General features: G+C 38.9%; 4 protein-coding genes across 6 annotated transcripts; 1 reads left to right on the top strand and 3 right to left on the bottom strand.

The window, feature by feature from the left end:
* Positions 1-7,586: 7,586 nt before the first annotated feature.
* LOC108095765 (trypsin epsilon-like) lies at positions 7,587-8,427 on the bottom strand. The gene has a single exon (XM_017196978.2). The coding sequence runs from the start codon at positions 8,377-8,379 to the stop codon at positions 7,627-7,629; it is 753 nt and encodes a 250-aa protein (XP_017052467.1). The 5' UTR covers positions 8,380-8,427; the 3' UTR covers positions 7,587-7,626.
* Positions 8,428-8,925: 498 nt separating this feature from the next.
* Positions 8,926-10,233, bottom strand: LOC108095846. The gene is made up of 4 exons (XM_017197146.2): positions 10,095-10,233; positions 9,303-9,953; positions 9,138-9,245; positions 8,926-9,081 (listed from the first exon to the last, which is right to left on the bottom strand). The coding sequence occupies exons 1-4, from the start codon at positions 10,156-10,158 to the stop codon at positions 9,050-9,052; spliced, it is 855 nt and encodes a 284-aa protein (XP_017052635.1). The 5' UTR covers positions 10,159-10,233; the 3' UTR covers positions 8,926-9,049.
* Positions 10,234-11,621: 1,388 nt separating this feature from the next.
* Positions 11,622-12,127, top strand: LOC108095747. Of its 2 annotated transcripts, XM_017196940.1 has the most exons (3): positions 11,622-11,755; positions 11,809-11,995; positions 12,057-12,127. In XM_017196940.1, the coding sequence occupies exon 2, from the start codon at positions 11,825-11,827 to the stop codon at positions 11,981-11,983; it is 159 nt and encodes a 52-aa protein (XP_017052429.1). In that variant the 5' UTR covers positions 11,622-11,755; positions 11,809-11,824; the 3' UTR covers positions 11,984-11,995; positions 12,057-12,127. The 2 variants fall into 2 exon arrangements, with proteins under 2 accessions (XP_017052429.1, XP_017052421.1); XM_017196932.1 differs by having other exon boundaries at positions 11,809-12,127.
* Positions 12,128-12,344: 217 nt separating this feature from the next.
* On the bottom strand, positions 12,345-12,887 carry LOC108095757 (male-specific sperm protein Mst84Db-like). 2 transcript variants are annotated; one of them, XM_017196953.2, is made up of 2 exons: positions 12,768-12,887; positions 12,345-12,699 (listed from the first exon to the last, which is right to left on the bottom strand). In XM_017196953.2, the coding sequence occupies exon 2, from the start codon at positions 12,680-12,682 to the stop codon at positions 12,524-12,526; it is 159 nt and encodes a 52-aa protein (XP_017052442.1). In that variant the 5' UTR covers positions 12,683-12,699; positions 12,768-12,887; the 3' UTR covers positions 12,345-12,523. The 2 variants fall into 2 exon arrangements, with proteins under 2 accessions (XP_017052442.1, XP_017052451.1); XM_017196962.2 differs by having other exon boundaries at positions 12,345-12,696; positions 12,768-12,873.
* Between the last annotated feature and the right edge of the window lie 3,209 nt (positions 12,888-16,096).

Genomic DNA, 16,096 nt, shown 5'->3' with positions numbered 1-16,096 from the left:
CAGTAAGACTAATTTAACATTGCATAATCACATATTTTGCAATGGACTTTTCAAGTTCTTTTTTTGATGACACTAATAGTCAATGACTTTCGGCTTAAACCAAAGAAAGTTGTTTGCCCAAGACTTAAAGTTTCAGTGCTTATTTTGCGCAGAAAGAATAATAGGAATATACAAATGTTCCCAGATGTGTGGGATAATCCCCCTTCACTATTTCTGACATTTTTACGATGCTTCTGTAACTATGAAACCTGGCCTGAGGTGAAAAGATTATAATATGGTTGCGCTGGAGATGTGAAAACGCTTCTTAGGGCAGTTCAAGAAAAGATGCTGCGTGTGGTCATGTCGTATACTTGATTTTTAACAGCAAGCTCATAATACCCACTTGGCTGCTGTCTGGACCTCTTCTTTTCCCTACCTCGTGTTATCGCTGACAATTTAGCTGGAGCAGCATTAGAAGGAAGAAAAGGAACGGGGACTCGAGTGCCAAGCGAAGTGTAATCTGATTGTGTTTGGCGGCGGCACAAAGCGAATGAGGACGATGAGAAAGATAGGGTGTCAGGTCCTGGTAAATGCCAACGGCGTTTCGCTTAATCAAACGTCGCCCTTTGTGTCAGCGCGATTTCCACATGGCCCACTTTCAGGTGTCTATTGCTTCGTTTCCACGCCTTCGGCGACACTCATCGAGTCAGTCAGTGATTTAGCCAGGCAGGGCATCGTTGAGATTGATGATGTCTGCTCCAATTTGGGGAATGTGAGCAACGTGGTTCTGCCTTTTGTACATATAGTTTAGCTTTTTTTAATGCTTATATTTTAAAAATATTTTAATAGGTTTTGTTAAGGATGCAATTATTCGAAACTTGGGTTATCTTGGAAGTCGCTCTAGTGCTTTATTTCAGTCAATCAATCGCTGGTTTTCTAAGTTTTTTTTAAATTATATTGCCTACTTCAAGTAAGTCCATTTGCAAACTATATTCAAAATATAATAAATAACTTCTTATCCTTTACACAAGGTATTTTTAAAGTACGTGCATACATGTCTAATTAAATCTTTATTTTACACTTTCGTTTATACAATATTTGTAAATTATAGGCAAAATTGGCAGCGGGCAAGCAGCAAAATTGAAAGTCAGCCGCCTCATGTGAGAACCTCCCGACGAACTACCAATATGACCCAAAGTTTCTGGCTAAAATTTACTTTAGAACAAATTAAAAGTTCAAGTTTTCTGCCTCGACGGGGTTCAATGAGCGTGTGAAGTTTTACAACCAATGGTCAGAAGTTTTCTCTTCCTGTCTCGCATGTGAGCGTGGGCGTGATTGCACTCAATATTGTACTTTGCCTTGTACTTTATGCGCCACCGCACAATCATTAAAGTTAGTATGGAATCGGGACTGTTCTCCGCCATCAGTCGCCCTTTTGGCCCCCTCAGCTGCGAAAGTTTTCGATTGTTTGTCATTGTGCCGAAATTCTTCGTTCCCTCTCTTTCGCCAGTAGGGGTTATGTGATTTCCTCTGTAAAATTGGTATTTGCAATTTCTAAGGCAGTTGCCAGATGGGAAAGAGGGTCTTGATTAATTATTTGAATCATTTTGCTGCTTAACTGTATATATTTTAAGCTTTTATTTTGCTTAATTCTACTTAACATTAAAAATACTACACAAAAAACCCTATATGTAAGTATGCATGTTATTATCCCCATATCTGTTTGTTCGAATTGTTTCGCTTTCGGAATATCCAACTTCGAGTATGTTGTAACACAGGAGAAACTGAGAAACACACAAAGTCGCTCAACTGCCAACATTAATTCGCTGTTCTTTAACAGATAACATATAATATTAAAGCTCCAACTCAAAGAGTATAGATGTTTCGGCACGCCCAAGTCAGATTTATTTTCTCGTCAGTGAAATACAGAATTTTTTCTCATTTTCAGTTGCCGCTTTTTCTTTCTATCTTCCGATCTATAATTTAGATAGTGTTCGAGCTCAGGTTTATAATCCTGTTGAAACTAGAATGTTTGGAATGCACATAGATTTTAATTTATTTTGTGGAGGCAAAGCAGTTTTTGTATCGAACCCACTTTGACACTTTTAGTTCTTCAGAAAACTTACCTTAGCTTTTCTTAACCATTAACAGTAACTCCAATTCAAAGTCAGAAAATCAGGATGAATTTCTGAATTGAACACTTGTTAATTCTGAAAAACTATTTAAACAAGATAGTTATTGAAGATGGTCCAGTTTGGCTAAACCCTTTTTTTAAGCCTTGTGACTTAAAATATTTCCTAGTTATACAAAAAGAAATATATCCTCATAATCATTAATGATAAATTGTTAAACAACCTTGGGCTATGAAAATATTCATACCCTTTTTCATGCCAATAAATGACCAACTGAAAACCAAAAAAAGGCGATAAGGCGAAGAATTTTTTGCAAGGCAAAGTAATAAAGAAGAACACACAATCATTTTTTATGGCAAATGCAAACCTTCTGTCAGCAGAACAAACGCCACAAGGGAAATCCCAATCTTTTTTTCCTAAAAAACTAAAACCGCAAAACCCCAAGCTACATCCTTTCCAGCAGCACACTTTTGTTTCCCATTTTATAGGTATCCTACAGTTGTATCCTATATTGGGCTTATGACCAATACCCCATAATTCTATAGGTGGCAACAGCGCTGACCATCCTGCGTTCCTCTTCTTGCGAATAAAATGTTTTCCTTAAAAATTGGGTTTGCGTACAAATTCGATTGAGCTATGGGAATATTCGATGCCCAAATATTTAGCTGGGAGGAAAAACAAAAATGGCTCCAAGAAAGCCACAAGAGCAGGGATAAGGGAACCTAAAGCCAGCCAATGCGTCCTAATTTGGTAAAGAGCTAAAACCGATTTGGTTTGCGGGCGCGTAGCTGAAAACTTTCTGCCAAAAGAGGTTCGGCGAACACAAAACTCCGCAAAGCTTTTGTGGTTATTACATTTCTTTTACTTTTTCTTTTCTGCCTTTTTCAATGTAACAATCATTGGTGCTGCCAAATACGCCGGAAATTTTTAATGATTTCCGCTTCTAGTAATTTTCTGTACCGAGCTCGGCCGATGAAAACAAATTGCAGTTGCTACGGCCAGCAAAAGTCGCGGCCATGGGCATTTATTGCGTTCTCTTGGATTTTTAACCTGTGCGTTTAAAAATATGAAGATTTTCCGAGTCAGACTCGGGGCAAACCAATCGCCTTCTTCTTAGCAAATGGTGGCTAACTTTCTTTCATAGCAGAGTATTTATGGGAATATTGCTATTATGTGTTTCTGGCATATAACAGATTGGAGTCATTACGTTATATATTTGTTTTAGTCTGCCTACATCAGTATATCTATCATTTCCACCAATACTTTCAACTCGATTCAAGAAAATAAAAATGATTAAAATACTTAAAGTTCGATAATACTTATGTAGCAGCAGCCGGGCACAATAATTGTTCAATAAGAATTAATCTTATACCTATGCAGGGCAAACTATTAAGATCTAAGCGTGGTTGAAATATGCAAATTCAAAAGTAATCTCCACCAGTTGAAAGTCCGGAAGTTGACACTTTGGTTTATAAATCCAATAAAAATCACATTAGCCCGGCGGCGGAAGTTCGTTTTCAAACAGAAAACTGGTACTTAAATATGTTGGCGTGGGTACGAAGAAGCCAGTCTGTAAGAAAAATTTTCCACGGCACTTTTCGATAGGCGCTTCTGAAATGCCAAGAAATGCTAATAATCGCCCGAGCTCGGCATTTTCGAGAAGTTTAAACGGAAGTTAAAAGCGAAGGCAAACAAGAGCGTAAATGGCTGAGACCACAAAAGGCTTTTAGGAGTTAGTGAATCGACCAACACTGTTGACGGCTCTAAACTTACAATTTAAAGCAAAGGGTGTGTTCTAAAAACATTTACAAGTATTCATTTTATGTATTCGGTTTAATTCCTTTTTAATTGGTCAAAGTTTAGCTGCTATAGAAAATGATTGGATTGATTTCGGTTTTAGCTGCAAGAATATGTTAAAGTCGGCTTGACGAAATAATCTTCCGTTCTCATTAATTGGTATCAATCTAAGAAAATCGTTTTTCTCCGCTCTGGATCTGCATTATGTCTGCGATGAAGCAAATAAAATGTGGGATTAAAATTTGTATCCATTGAATAAGTGGTAATTGTATACATTAGCAATTAGAGTGGAGCGTTGGTTCTTGTTTAGGCGTGAAAGGATACGAGCTGCTGCTGCGAGTGTGAAAGACCAATTATGCGCACATTTCATGCATACGAAAATTCAATTCCACGTTAATTTGCACATGTAAATCAAATTTATCTGCGGCAAACACGCTCTTCGGCACTTATTTAGGCGGGATGACATCGCCAGGCCACCCAAAGTGGCAGACGCCATCACGCTGCAAGTAGTTGATTCTATCATTCTGCCTCTAACACATATTTGAAGTTTAACAGCTAACCTTGGCAGCGATGTATCTGATGCATTTCAAAGATATTGTAAAAGGGATTTAAAAAGATTAAATTACTTAAAATTAATAAATATGCTTTCGTTTAAACATACTTAATTTAAATTAATTTAAATAATTTACTTGTATTACGTGGATTTTAAAAAACTCTTCTTGTTATGGTCGTTTAACGATTCATCTCAACCATTCCTGTTATAGATGATGTTATTATCACGTCGTTGTTTTTTATCATATTGGCATTAGTGCGGTTAAGATTGCTCTACTTTGACTACTATTCATGTTTCTGACATTTGTCATTGTCCACTTATGATAGAACCCTTTATTAGACTGGAACATTTTGCCACACAAAGCATGCCCAATATACAATGTGAATAATTGAAACCAAAATATTGAAGTGAAAGCTTCTGGTCAAGAAGCGGGTGGGTGTTTTCCTATTTAACCTGAGTATTTCATTCTCTGTTGTCCACTTAAGGAAAAGGGGTTCTTGGAGAGGGTGAGTATTGCAATCCCTGGTAACAAAGGACACGATGAGCACAAGCTGCACAAACAATCGAAGCGAAAGGCATGCGAACAGGAACGAGTTAGGAGCAATGTGGAAGAGCAAATCACCAATCGGCAGTTCTGGTTAATCTCTAACGATTAAGCAGCTTTTGTTCACTAATGTTAAGCACCTTTTCTTTCATTTGGGCACTTATTTTAAAACCAAACAGCTAAGTTTTTAATAATCAACGCCTATCCTTTTTCGAGAGACATAAACATATAGCAGATCCAGTAGAAATCACAAATATGGATGCAGGAATTCGTCCACAGGTTGGCCAACACTAACAATGTCATCTAAAAAATTGTTATGTAAAGTAATTGTATTATTTAGGTTTAAAACTACTATACCATCTGCATGGGTTTAGGATAGCCTTCTGAAGTGTTTTAAGCCCCGTAAAAATGCTACGCTTTTGCTTCCTAATGTTCTTGAGCAAACTCCAGCAAAATGTAATCTTCTAGCGATGGTCAGCTCTGGCCAAACAAAGACATTTTGTTGCCTCTTGTCAGAGCTTCTCCCGCCCACTCCCACTCCCACTCCCACTCCAACTGCCGCTGCCACAGTTGCTGTTTTATTTATTGTTTGCGCTCATTTGAGTCAATTACGACAAACGGAGATTGTTAATTGTTTTGCTGCTGTGGCTGCCTGGGCTGCCTGGGCAGTGGTGGCCGCTCAAGTCCAAGACAAACAGCGGCACTCTGGACCGGTGCCCCAGAGTGCTCCCCAGTTCATCGTGTCATATTATTTATTCGCCCAGAGCTGACTCCTTGTTTTTGCTTGACTGCGCGTCCGCGTCTGCTGCGTTTTGTCCTGTCGCATTTGGCGTTTGCTCATCGCTGTTGGCCTTTGTTTGCTTACGGCCAATAAACGGGCCATCTCAGTGCCGCCATTCTAGTTCTCTGGGCTGCGTTTAATGGCGCGTTTAACATTTCATTTGGTCGACTTTGTCCCCCGATCCCAGGCATCTGCTATCCGATCCGTCCGCAACTCGAAGTCCTTGCTCCCCCTTTTGCTGTTGACTTGTTGTCGTATCTTGAGTAAACTTTTATTGACATTCAGTTCGTCGAGGTAAGTTTTAATTAATTTTTCTTTCACGGTGCACATGTGTGGCATCAAGGCAAGACCCTTGATATTATAGACGGATAATGATAAGACGAACATGACACCTTAATGAAGTGCTAATGGTTAAAAACACAGTTTTCCTTCGGTTTTTATGAATACATCACCTGAACGCTACGTTTTCTGATGACTAGATTATACTTTACGGTTAAGAATACTTTTTGTATATAGCAAAATCAAAAATTTAATGATCCAAACTCATAAAAATAATTTCGGTTTAATCTGTCCAATAGCTGTCCAATTTTAATGGCATTTATTTTGTGTGCTAAGATTAACAATTTTTGTACCCTGGCAAGTTCAGTCAGAGCCCCATAAAGAGTATATATTCTTGATCAACATAACGATTTAAATCAGGACCGTTTAAAATACTTTAATAATTTTGCTTTACAGTTATTTTTAAGAAAATTTAAATGAAAACCTTGTTTTACTTTTTTCTTTATAAACATTGAATATTTTTTAATGATAATTTAACAAACTTCTAACTTATCCACAACCCTTCTATATTTTGGGCTTTGGTCGACAAATCGAATATTATAAATTATAATTTATTAATATAAACAAAAATGGTTTTTCATCAATAAATGCAATATTTGTTGTTGCCATCAAGACTATTTTTCCAACTAGCACTGATTTAGTTTAATCATTGTTTAAAAATTCTAAAACATGCATGTTGCCTTTCAAACTCGTCGGATTCCCTTTGATATCCAGGGCTTAAATTCAGCCACTTTGGCGAAAACTCCATGGGGTTCTGGATCGGTAGACCATTTTCCGAAGGAGACAATGCCAACCAGTTTGCCGTCGGACGCCAAAGGACCCCCCGAATCCCCCCCTGCAGGCATCTCTTCCCGGGGAGCCTGCAAAGTGCTGAACTTTATAGAATTGGACAGGAAAAGCATTTATGCAAACTCTCCGATTCAACATCTTCACCCTGGTTTTCCGCGTAACCTGGCAGGGAAGCGTTGTCGGCCAAGCGAACGAAGTTCGCATTGTCACCCATTTGAAGATTGTTTTCCAGTTCTATCACGGCTATTTCAAGGGAACACTCATCGTCATCATCATCATAGTCCTCGTGGGTAAGGATCTGCGAAGACTTCCCTCCGACTATTCTTTCCGGAATCCATTTGGAGGAGATCAGAGTGACGATGGAGAGCAGGAAAATCCGTTGAGCAAACATTTTCTACTGGAGCTTCCAGGAAGCGACACACACTTTTGAACATACGAGTACATATGTATCTTGCCAGCTTAGTGCATTCCGTTGGGTACAAACTATCACTGGAATGTTAATTGGCTGCATAAAGATATTGGGCTATGGGTTTATCGCAACCATTTGAAAACATGCTAACAGCGAACTGAAAATATCTGATTTATGACTACAGAAACAGCTTTTCTTTTTACAAACTAATCGATCCAACTGATTTGATCAAAGGTGACAGGTTTAGTAAAGAGAAACAAGTATCCACTTCCCAAAGCAAGTTATTTATTTTCCAAGTTAAGATCAAACAGACTCAACGGCTTTTAAAATCCAGTTCCGGAAGTAAGGTACGCCTGAGAAGGCTTCAAACTCATCGCAAAACTTACTTGTACCCCATGAGGTAACACCGACAAGTTGCTGGTCAACAACCAAAGATCCGCCAGAGTCGCCAGAACAAGTCGATTTTTTAAAAGAATAGACAAAAATGTTATCCTTCCTCTGGGAAAAACGTCGTATACGAAGGTGTACTCCTTGAAGATGTTCGTGATATTTCTCCCTTGGCTTTCCTTTGAAATCTGTTACTTTCACTGCTCCCCAGCCAGAAGCCATCGCGAGAATTCCAGGTGACGGATTCTTTTCGGCTAAGGGGATCCTCTGCACTTTGCTGGAGAACACAAGCGGATCACTTAGTCGCATTACAGCAATGTCGTTTAGAACTGAAGGTGGGCTGTAGTCCTCGTGTGATTTAATCGCTGCCACTTTGACCAGACTCCCGCCGCTGTTTTCCAATGAGGATCCTGCGCGAACTTGGAAGTCCTCGGCCTCAAGTCGTTTATCTTCATAGTCAAAGCGGCAGTGGGCAGCAGTAATGATGATGTCTTTGCTGTAAATGGAGCCACCACAATAGTGATGTCCTCGGAGCTGTAAGGACACCTGCCAAGGAGCCTGTTCTATTTCAATGTCTTTTCCGCCGATGATGCGTTCTTCCGGTTGGGGAGGACGCCCTGCGGACAGCAAGTTGATTGCTGATAGCAGAAGAAAGCACTTGATGAACATCTCGACTAGCTTGGTTGGGGTTGAAGGCTTCAATGTTTTCACAACAGTTAAAGACAGTCTTTTATAGGCCAGGAATGACATTCTTTTTTAAACCATTCTCGATTTAGCACAAGCTTGCCAACTGACACTGCCACCTTAGAGATAAGAAAATTGAAAAATGCCAACGGAACTGACTTACGTTGTCCTCCAGCAATTATATAAAGCTATTTATAGCTGCAAGCCTTCGCCTTTAGAAACCAGAAATATTAATTATTTTGTTTACTTATTATACCTTTGCACAGGGAGAAGACGTGTTCGTCCGTCGTTCTGTTTGTTTATTTTTTATCGCACGAGCATGGTTTTTGGAATATAGAATTTTCTTTCCAATCTTGAATTACGCAGGATTTTATCATATAGCTGTCATATGAACAACCGTCGAAAATATATTGTTTAATTAATGTTGTTTTGCCTTTATGTATTTTGTTAGACATATATGACGACTTCGGCTTGCCGAATTTCCATCTGAATGGTATGGAACCGGGTTGCCGAGAAACAATATTCTCTAAATTTCTTGTTGCTTTACTGAAATTTATTGTGCCAAAAATAATATATTAATCATAAACTATAATTCTTCTTCATCAATCTTAAGGACAAACGTAACCGAACTTCCTGCCATCGCCTACGGGGTACATTAAATATCTAGACGGGGTATGGACCTGGATCCTGTAGAACCCATTTATTATCATGCGTTATTGGAAAATTTACTCCACTTTTTTTACCTATTTTCCATTTAGTCAGGGAGTTTAAGTTTTTTGCAATCGGTTCCTTTGCTACCTCTGTCGGTTTTCGCAGAATCTGATTTTCCGAGGCCAGATTAATCAATGAAGCTGTAAGATTTATCAGTAAAATGCTGCATTACTTCCTAAAACCGAAGTTATTTCTACCTGTTTTTAACGCATCCACACTCGCAGCTTTGCCCAGTTTGCCTTCCACTTCAGGCGATTTCTGTTGAGGGAGCTCGGCCATTTTTGTTGGCTCAGCCAGCACTGGAGCGCTATTAAGATCGCCCTTCTGGTGGTCCTTTTCCACTTTCAAACTGCCTCCATTGAAAGCGGAAGCCTCCATGGTTGCTTTCTTAGGCTGCCAACGAGGGATGCGCTGGGTTTGCGGCTTGAAGTCGATAGCGCCAGTTGGGTGGCTGGTTTCCATGCCCCTCGCTGGCGCGCTGGAAGATCGCGGCCGCTTCGTCTCCACCATTGCAATGTTGAGGGACATCAAGCTGGCCAGCTTCTTGGCCGTCTGCGGCTCCTTAGCGAGCAGCTCCTCCGCGGAGCGGTCGATTCGCTTCTGAATGTAGTGCGCCTTCAGAGACTCGTTGCTCCTGCTGAGCTGCGCAGCGGCTTTCTTCAACTCGAGAGTCCTGTTGTGCTGCGGCTTCCGAGCGGTATCCACGAGCAGGCTGACAGGCGAGTTTTTCGACCAGGCCAAGTGGTCGGTCATTTTGGTCACTGCTTCGCCCGAGACAACTTGCTCTACTGCCGCTGGTCGTTGGGCCACGTGGCTATTCCTTGATTGCTGACACATCAAAACAACAACTGAAAATATAAAAAAGTCGCCCCATTTAATCTCTACTATACGGAGAAGGAAATGCCTAAATTGTGTTCTGCAATTCCATCAGCTTTTCTATCTACTTTATTTTACACAACCATTACACATCATCTCAAAAGGTTTCTCACCGTTGCGCCACCGATTTAGTTGTTTCGAAAAGCTTGTAACACCATCAATTTTATTAAAAGCCATATTTCGACCTAAAATTTTTTCACCAACAATTTTAATGTTTTAAACCGGTCGTAGGCTCGTTCCGAGTAAAACTAATTCCAAGCTGCCAACTTCTAAATTCAGAACGTAATTACAATGTCTAAGGTGACTTGTTTGAACCTCGTGCCAGAATAATAAATAACCCGAGCAGATCCCTTCTGATCTTCCGATACGCTTCATTAATGGGGTCAATTAATTATGACCTGCATAACAATGTTTCCCAATACGAAGAGTTTTGGGTTGCTCACCGCTCGTCGAAAAATCCGGGTCTGGTCAGTCCTCAACCAGCCGAGGCCATCGTCATCATCGAAAAGTTGAATCCCAGACGTGCTCTCCCCGAGGTCCGTGTTGTTTCCCGCTCAGAAAAATTGCTCACGCATTGCCCCACTCGTCCTTTGCTTGGATCGGGGATTGGGGATTGGGAGGAGTGGGGCAGGGCGGTAGCCTTTAAGTGCTGGACCGCTCTTGTGGCTTGCCTTGGCTTTGATTTTGTTGGCCGTGCAGCATTTACCATTCAGCGTTCGTGTATCGCCCGCCGCCTAAGCGCATTAAAAGTTTTTTTACTTTACCTCGCTTCCGTCCTTGCTTTGTTTCCTTTATTTCATGTGCACTTTATCGAAAGCACGTCACGTCCTGCACCTGATTTGCTGACAATCCTCGGACATTCTAAACAGAATCCATCAGTGCGGAGCTTAAAATCGCCATCGTTTCACTCGAGCTGCATACTAAACTCTGGCCAAATAATTGAGATTAATTGCTTCGAAAAGCATTTGGCTACGAAAAGCTAGTCCGGTCTGGGCTGTATAGCCCTCGAAAAGATATACGATATAATCAATACGCTTTACTAAGTAAATTCCATATACAAAAGTACAAAAGTAACGCATTGGGTGCTAAACTTGTAAAATCGCGATAAACTGGGGGTTTTACTTAAATATTTATTTCTTGAAATCTAAAAAAGATTCTGAAGGAGTAATTATTTTATTTGACTTTAAGGTCTTAGGTAAAGGTAAAGGTACTTATGCAGTCAGTTTTTATCAGATTTCTTAAACCGTTTTGCTTTATGTGAAGGTTGTAAGATTATAGGACAGAAATTACACGTTTCTTGGCAAGTGGCAAAGTTTTTTAGTTTCATCATTCGAATCAACCGCGTAAAACTACTTAAAATAAAACAGCCCTAAATTTTGCAGATTATAGGACTTATCCTCTAGTTGAATTAAACTTTATTTATAAATCCAAATACGGTGTAATTGAGAGATCGTTCTTAAAATGTATGTTAGCCGCGACAAGGGAAATATCTTTATTTTGAGCTTTAAAGCTTTAACTCAATACAAAAACGGATTTTATTTGGTTTATTTTACATTTGTATATATTATACTCTAAAGCCTCCTTAGCCCCTTAACAAATTCTTAGATATAATTCGAATTTATCAAAAAGATTGCCTTGAAATTAAAATCAAGCCACAACAATTTTCGCTGCTTTTTTGGAACCTTATATTTTTCAGTTGAACATTGAAATTCGAACTCTTCGGACAGTTTCAGGACTGACAAAATTTCTAAAAGTTTTATTTCTTTTGGTTTAAGTAAGTAATCCTTGAGAGTCTTGACTGCAATACAATAAGCGGCGTCTTTATAGAACAAAGCAAGTCACCATGTGCAGCTATCCTTGCTATCCTTGCGCAGCGTTGTGTCCCTGCGGCGGAAGTGGACCAAGTGGCTTCTACGATCCTTGCTTCGGCCCCTACAACGGTCCCTTTAACTCCTGGTGTGGGGCCAGTGGTCCAGGCTTCTGGCGAGGAGGTTGCTGCTAATTTCGGTCGCAGGTTGCGGGACTGCTCCTTCCTTTCTCTTGCAATTTTTATTTCTCGCTTGCACCGATTTCAGATGATAGAAGAACACGGTTACTGTCGCATACGAAGAGTAGAATGTTTATTCAATAAATTGTTCAACACGTATTTTTTTATAATTGTTTTAAATCGGGTGGAGTTGTTGGCACCACTGAAACATCGCTTATTTGATTGACTTAGGTGCTGGCATTGCGCAAGTTTTGGGTGATGGAAAATAATAAATTTTATTTTTCTGCCTATACACTGCAAACCACAAGTTAAGTAAATTTTGTACAGAAAATCACCTATAATAAATATGCCCCTTAATTAACAAATAAAATACTAGTTTTCATTGCCATGTACAATGTATGGGAAGAGACCATAGATGTTCTATTAAATGCACTTTAAATTTTTGAATGGCGGTAATGTTCGATTTGGGACTGTTGAATGAGATGGAACAAAACAAGCAGATGTTTCCTAATTTTCTTCTGTTTCACTGAAAGACCAGCTTAGATCCTTGAGAGATCAACAGCAACCGCCTCCCCAAAATCCGGGTCCACTTGGGCCGCACCACGAGTTGAACGGCCCGTTGAAGGGTCCAAAGCAAGGATCATAGAATCCACTGGGTCCACAGCCCCCGCAGGGACAAAGGGCGGCGCAAGGATAGCACGGATAGCCGCACATTTTTGTCTGCTTAACTACTAAAAAAATTTAAAAAACATTATCCGTGTGTATATATTTACCAAAGGCATCATTCAATTTCACTTACGTTTTCCAGCCAACACAAAAATAGGAAACTATAATCGAAATATTAATCGACTTTTGAACTTTCAACAACCCAAACCAAACGAGTGTCGGTGTACAACTGAACCATTTGTATCCATTTTATCATCTTGTCGATAAATTCAATTTCACAGCCTACTGTTGTCAAAAAATTGTGGCTTTTAAATTTAGTATAATTTTACTCTACGAAGCTCTTGCTGAATAATTTGAATTTTCATGAGTTTGAATAATGTTATTTTCATGCATTTTTCCAATATTAACAAGAATAAACGCCATAAGTTAATTATTCCACAGATATTATATAAAGAGCTTTTTGCATAAACAAACCAGGAATCATTATTCAATCGTCAAGTATTCCTTTACTTTTTTAACTGAAAGAAACCAAATGAAAAACCAGCTTGGAGATTCGAAGCTTGTAAAGATAAACAATAAAAACTGAAATTTGTCAAATCTTTAACAACAATTTTAATGAAAATTATATTTTCAGTCCTCTTGAAGGCGAAAGTGTCTCCTCCCCAGCAATGACAACTTCTGTCTAACAAAATGTCTTGTGCATTTTTAATATTTGTTTTATTAAATTGTTGATAGCAAGTAAAATAAAAGTGCAAAAGGTGAGATAGTACTGCGGTTCTCAGCATGCATCACCAAAGTTCAGCGAGTTTTACTTGCCTTTACTAAAGTTGTGCAGAAGAACAACCACTCGACACATCGAGCCCTTTCTTTGTAATTACATTTCCCTTTCTTATTTGAACAGGAAACTCGGCAGCGCATAATTTTTGCCTTCTTCTAAGTGACAATAAAGTTTATAATTAAGTTTAAAACCGCATGAACCGTAGGGGTAACTTTATGTATCGTCGCGTAGGAGAGACAACGCCAAAAACCAGAGCGGAAATGAATGCGCATTTCCACTCCCACAATCCTTGTGCAAGAGACAGCTAAATAAATGAAATAATATTAGCCGCCATTTCTGTGGGTTTTTGTTGAAGTTACGCATACGCCACATGTGGCAGCTGCAGCCCACCGTTACTTTCTGCTCATGAGTTAAGTGCGAAAATGCGTAAATTAGATTTTGCGGCATCTTGCGTACCGGTAAAAAACCATTTTTGACACCACCGCGTATAAATTAAATAGGAAATCAAAGCCTTTCATGGAAGTAGATTGTCTCCACGTAAAAAAAAGGTTGATCTCTGAAGATAAAACATTATTGGTTCTTGGTCTTATGGATCATGGGAATTGTTTTTATTTTAAAAAACTTTAAAACCAATTACTTCTTTATGTTTTTTATTCCTTTATTATGTTGCACAAAATAAAAAAAATTAATTATCCTATTACCTAGAAGCTTATCTTTAAAAACAGAAATCAATGCCTTCAGCAACTTCAGTCAGCCAAGTTATTGTCGAACGATTTGTCAGCCATATGTACTCGTATTATCAGATTCTTGAACGAAATTCATTTATAGTAGCTGTGAGTGAAGATTGATTTGCAGAAAGAAAAACAGTAAGTGCTGGGCTCAAGAAGAACCAAGCGCAATGTGCAGTTAAAGAGGAAAATGATTGATTTCTCACACTCGAAAAACGAACTATTAGAAAGCCAACATAATTTTAAAATCGCTCTAAAATTTGACCTATAAACAACCTATATCGCGCCAATGCTGGTAATGATTTAAAGTTAAAGGGCGAAAATGATAAGCTGGTATAATTTTTTCGAGAGCATAATGCCAGGAAGGCTGGTTTTAGTTTTCTACGTGAGTTTCGATTTTCCCACCCCGTTGCCCAGTGTTTGTTTGAAAACTGGAGCACAGAGGGCGGTAGGGAGAATTGGCTAATTATCTATCAATCATATTCGCTGGGCTCTGCATAAAATAGAATGAGGAAAGATTCCAGTAAGCCAGAAAGGCATTGACTTTGCTCCTACACAGTTTTTACCTGCAAAGTATTCGCAATGCTTGCATTTTGCGCTTCTGCTTTACCATTTTACATTTTATTTCAGCTGCCAATCAGCGTTTATGTTATTTTATTAAATACGGCTTTAAAACTGTCGGAAAACAGAAAGATTTTGCGTAAGCAGCATATGATAACAGATAGTCGTATATGATATCAACTGTTCAGATAAGGAAGACCAAAGGCAGAAATGTCGCAACAACCGTGTTCTTGTTTGTTTTCAAGATCCAAAAACTATCAGCTTAGTGTTTTTTGTGAAAATTTCTTAACCAAACTGCTTGATTTATTTTTTAACGACAAAGTTACATTTTTAACAAACTTAATGACTTTTTTCTCTAGCCAAAAGTAAACAATATTTTGTATCAACTGCCCACGAAAGAAATATTAACTAGCTGTTAACTGTTTCTAGATTTCGAGATTTCTTTAACTACATAGCCACGTTAAATTGCTTGAATTTTATTTTTACGGAAAAGCATAAAGTTTATTGGGCATTAACTGCAATTTGCAATCCGCTCCGCACACGTGTGGGACTCCAAGGAAAGTTTTAGAGAGCTACAACTCACTTGCCCTGCTCATTGCTCACTTACTTACGCCTTCTTCGGTAGCCAACCAAGCGTTGGGTATTTAGCCGAGTTCTGGCGCTCGGATAAGTGCTGGCCCAGGAGGGAAAATCTAGGATGGAGATCTGAATAAGCTGTGTTTAAAGTTCGGGCAAAGTTTTAATTTAAATTGAAACGCAAGTGCAACTGAAGCGAATCGGTTGAAGCTGCCTGCCAACTTGATTGACGCAATGAATGATTGCCAGGAATCGAATCCTGCGGCTGCCATCGCCTAGGATAAATGTCCCTGACAGTTCCGGTACGTCACCCTCCGCCGATAAATGGAATCTCAAGTTAAGTCTTTGACTAGGCAATTCGTTTCATCGCAGGTGACGCCAATGCTGTTTACAGTGCAGTTAGTGTGAAACATTATCAAAAGCATTTTATCTATAAAAATCAACGTTTTTCGCATGGTTTCGGAAATATAGTCGGCATTTTGAAAAAAAAACGCACAACTTATGTAAAAAAATAAACAAAATTGAAACACTTGCAAAAATCGCACATTTAAAAACAATTTATTCAAGAGGTATTTTATATAACAAATATAATATAATAAATTCACGTAATTACTATTGTATTGTATCAAATAACAACAGTAAACCATTTTTGGGTGCTAAAGAATTTTTTAATTTTTCTTTTAATGGCAAGGGTATATAACCTTGCTGAATATTAATAAAAATCACTGTTGAAAGGCATGCTTTGTATGTACTTTAGACAGAACAAAAAGTTTTACTTCAAATATTTTTAGATGATAGTTATAATTTTTAAAGTCAGAC

This window comes from Drosophila ficusphila, unplaced genomic scaffold (genome assembly GCF_018152265.1).
Source record: "Drosophila ficusphila isolate 14025-0441.05 unplaced genomic scaffold, ASM1815226v1 contig_607, whole genome shotgun sequence".
NCBI classification, from domain to species: Eukaryota; Metazoa; Arthropoda; class Insecta; order Diptera; family Drosophilidae; genus Drosophila; species Drosophila ficusphila.
Note: the sequence above shows the minus strand (reverse complement) of the source record. Positions and strands in the feature narration are given on the sequence as shown.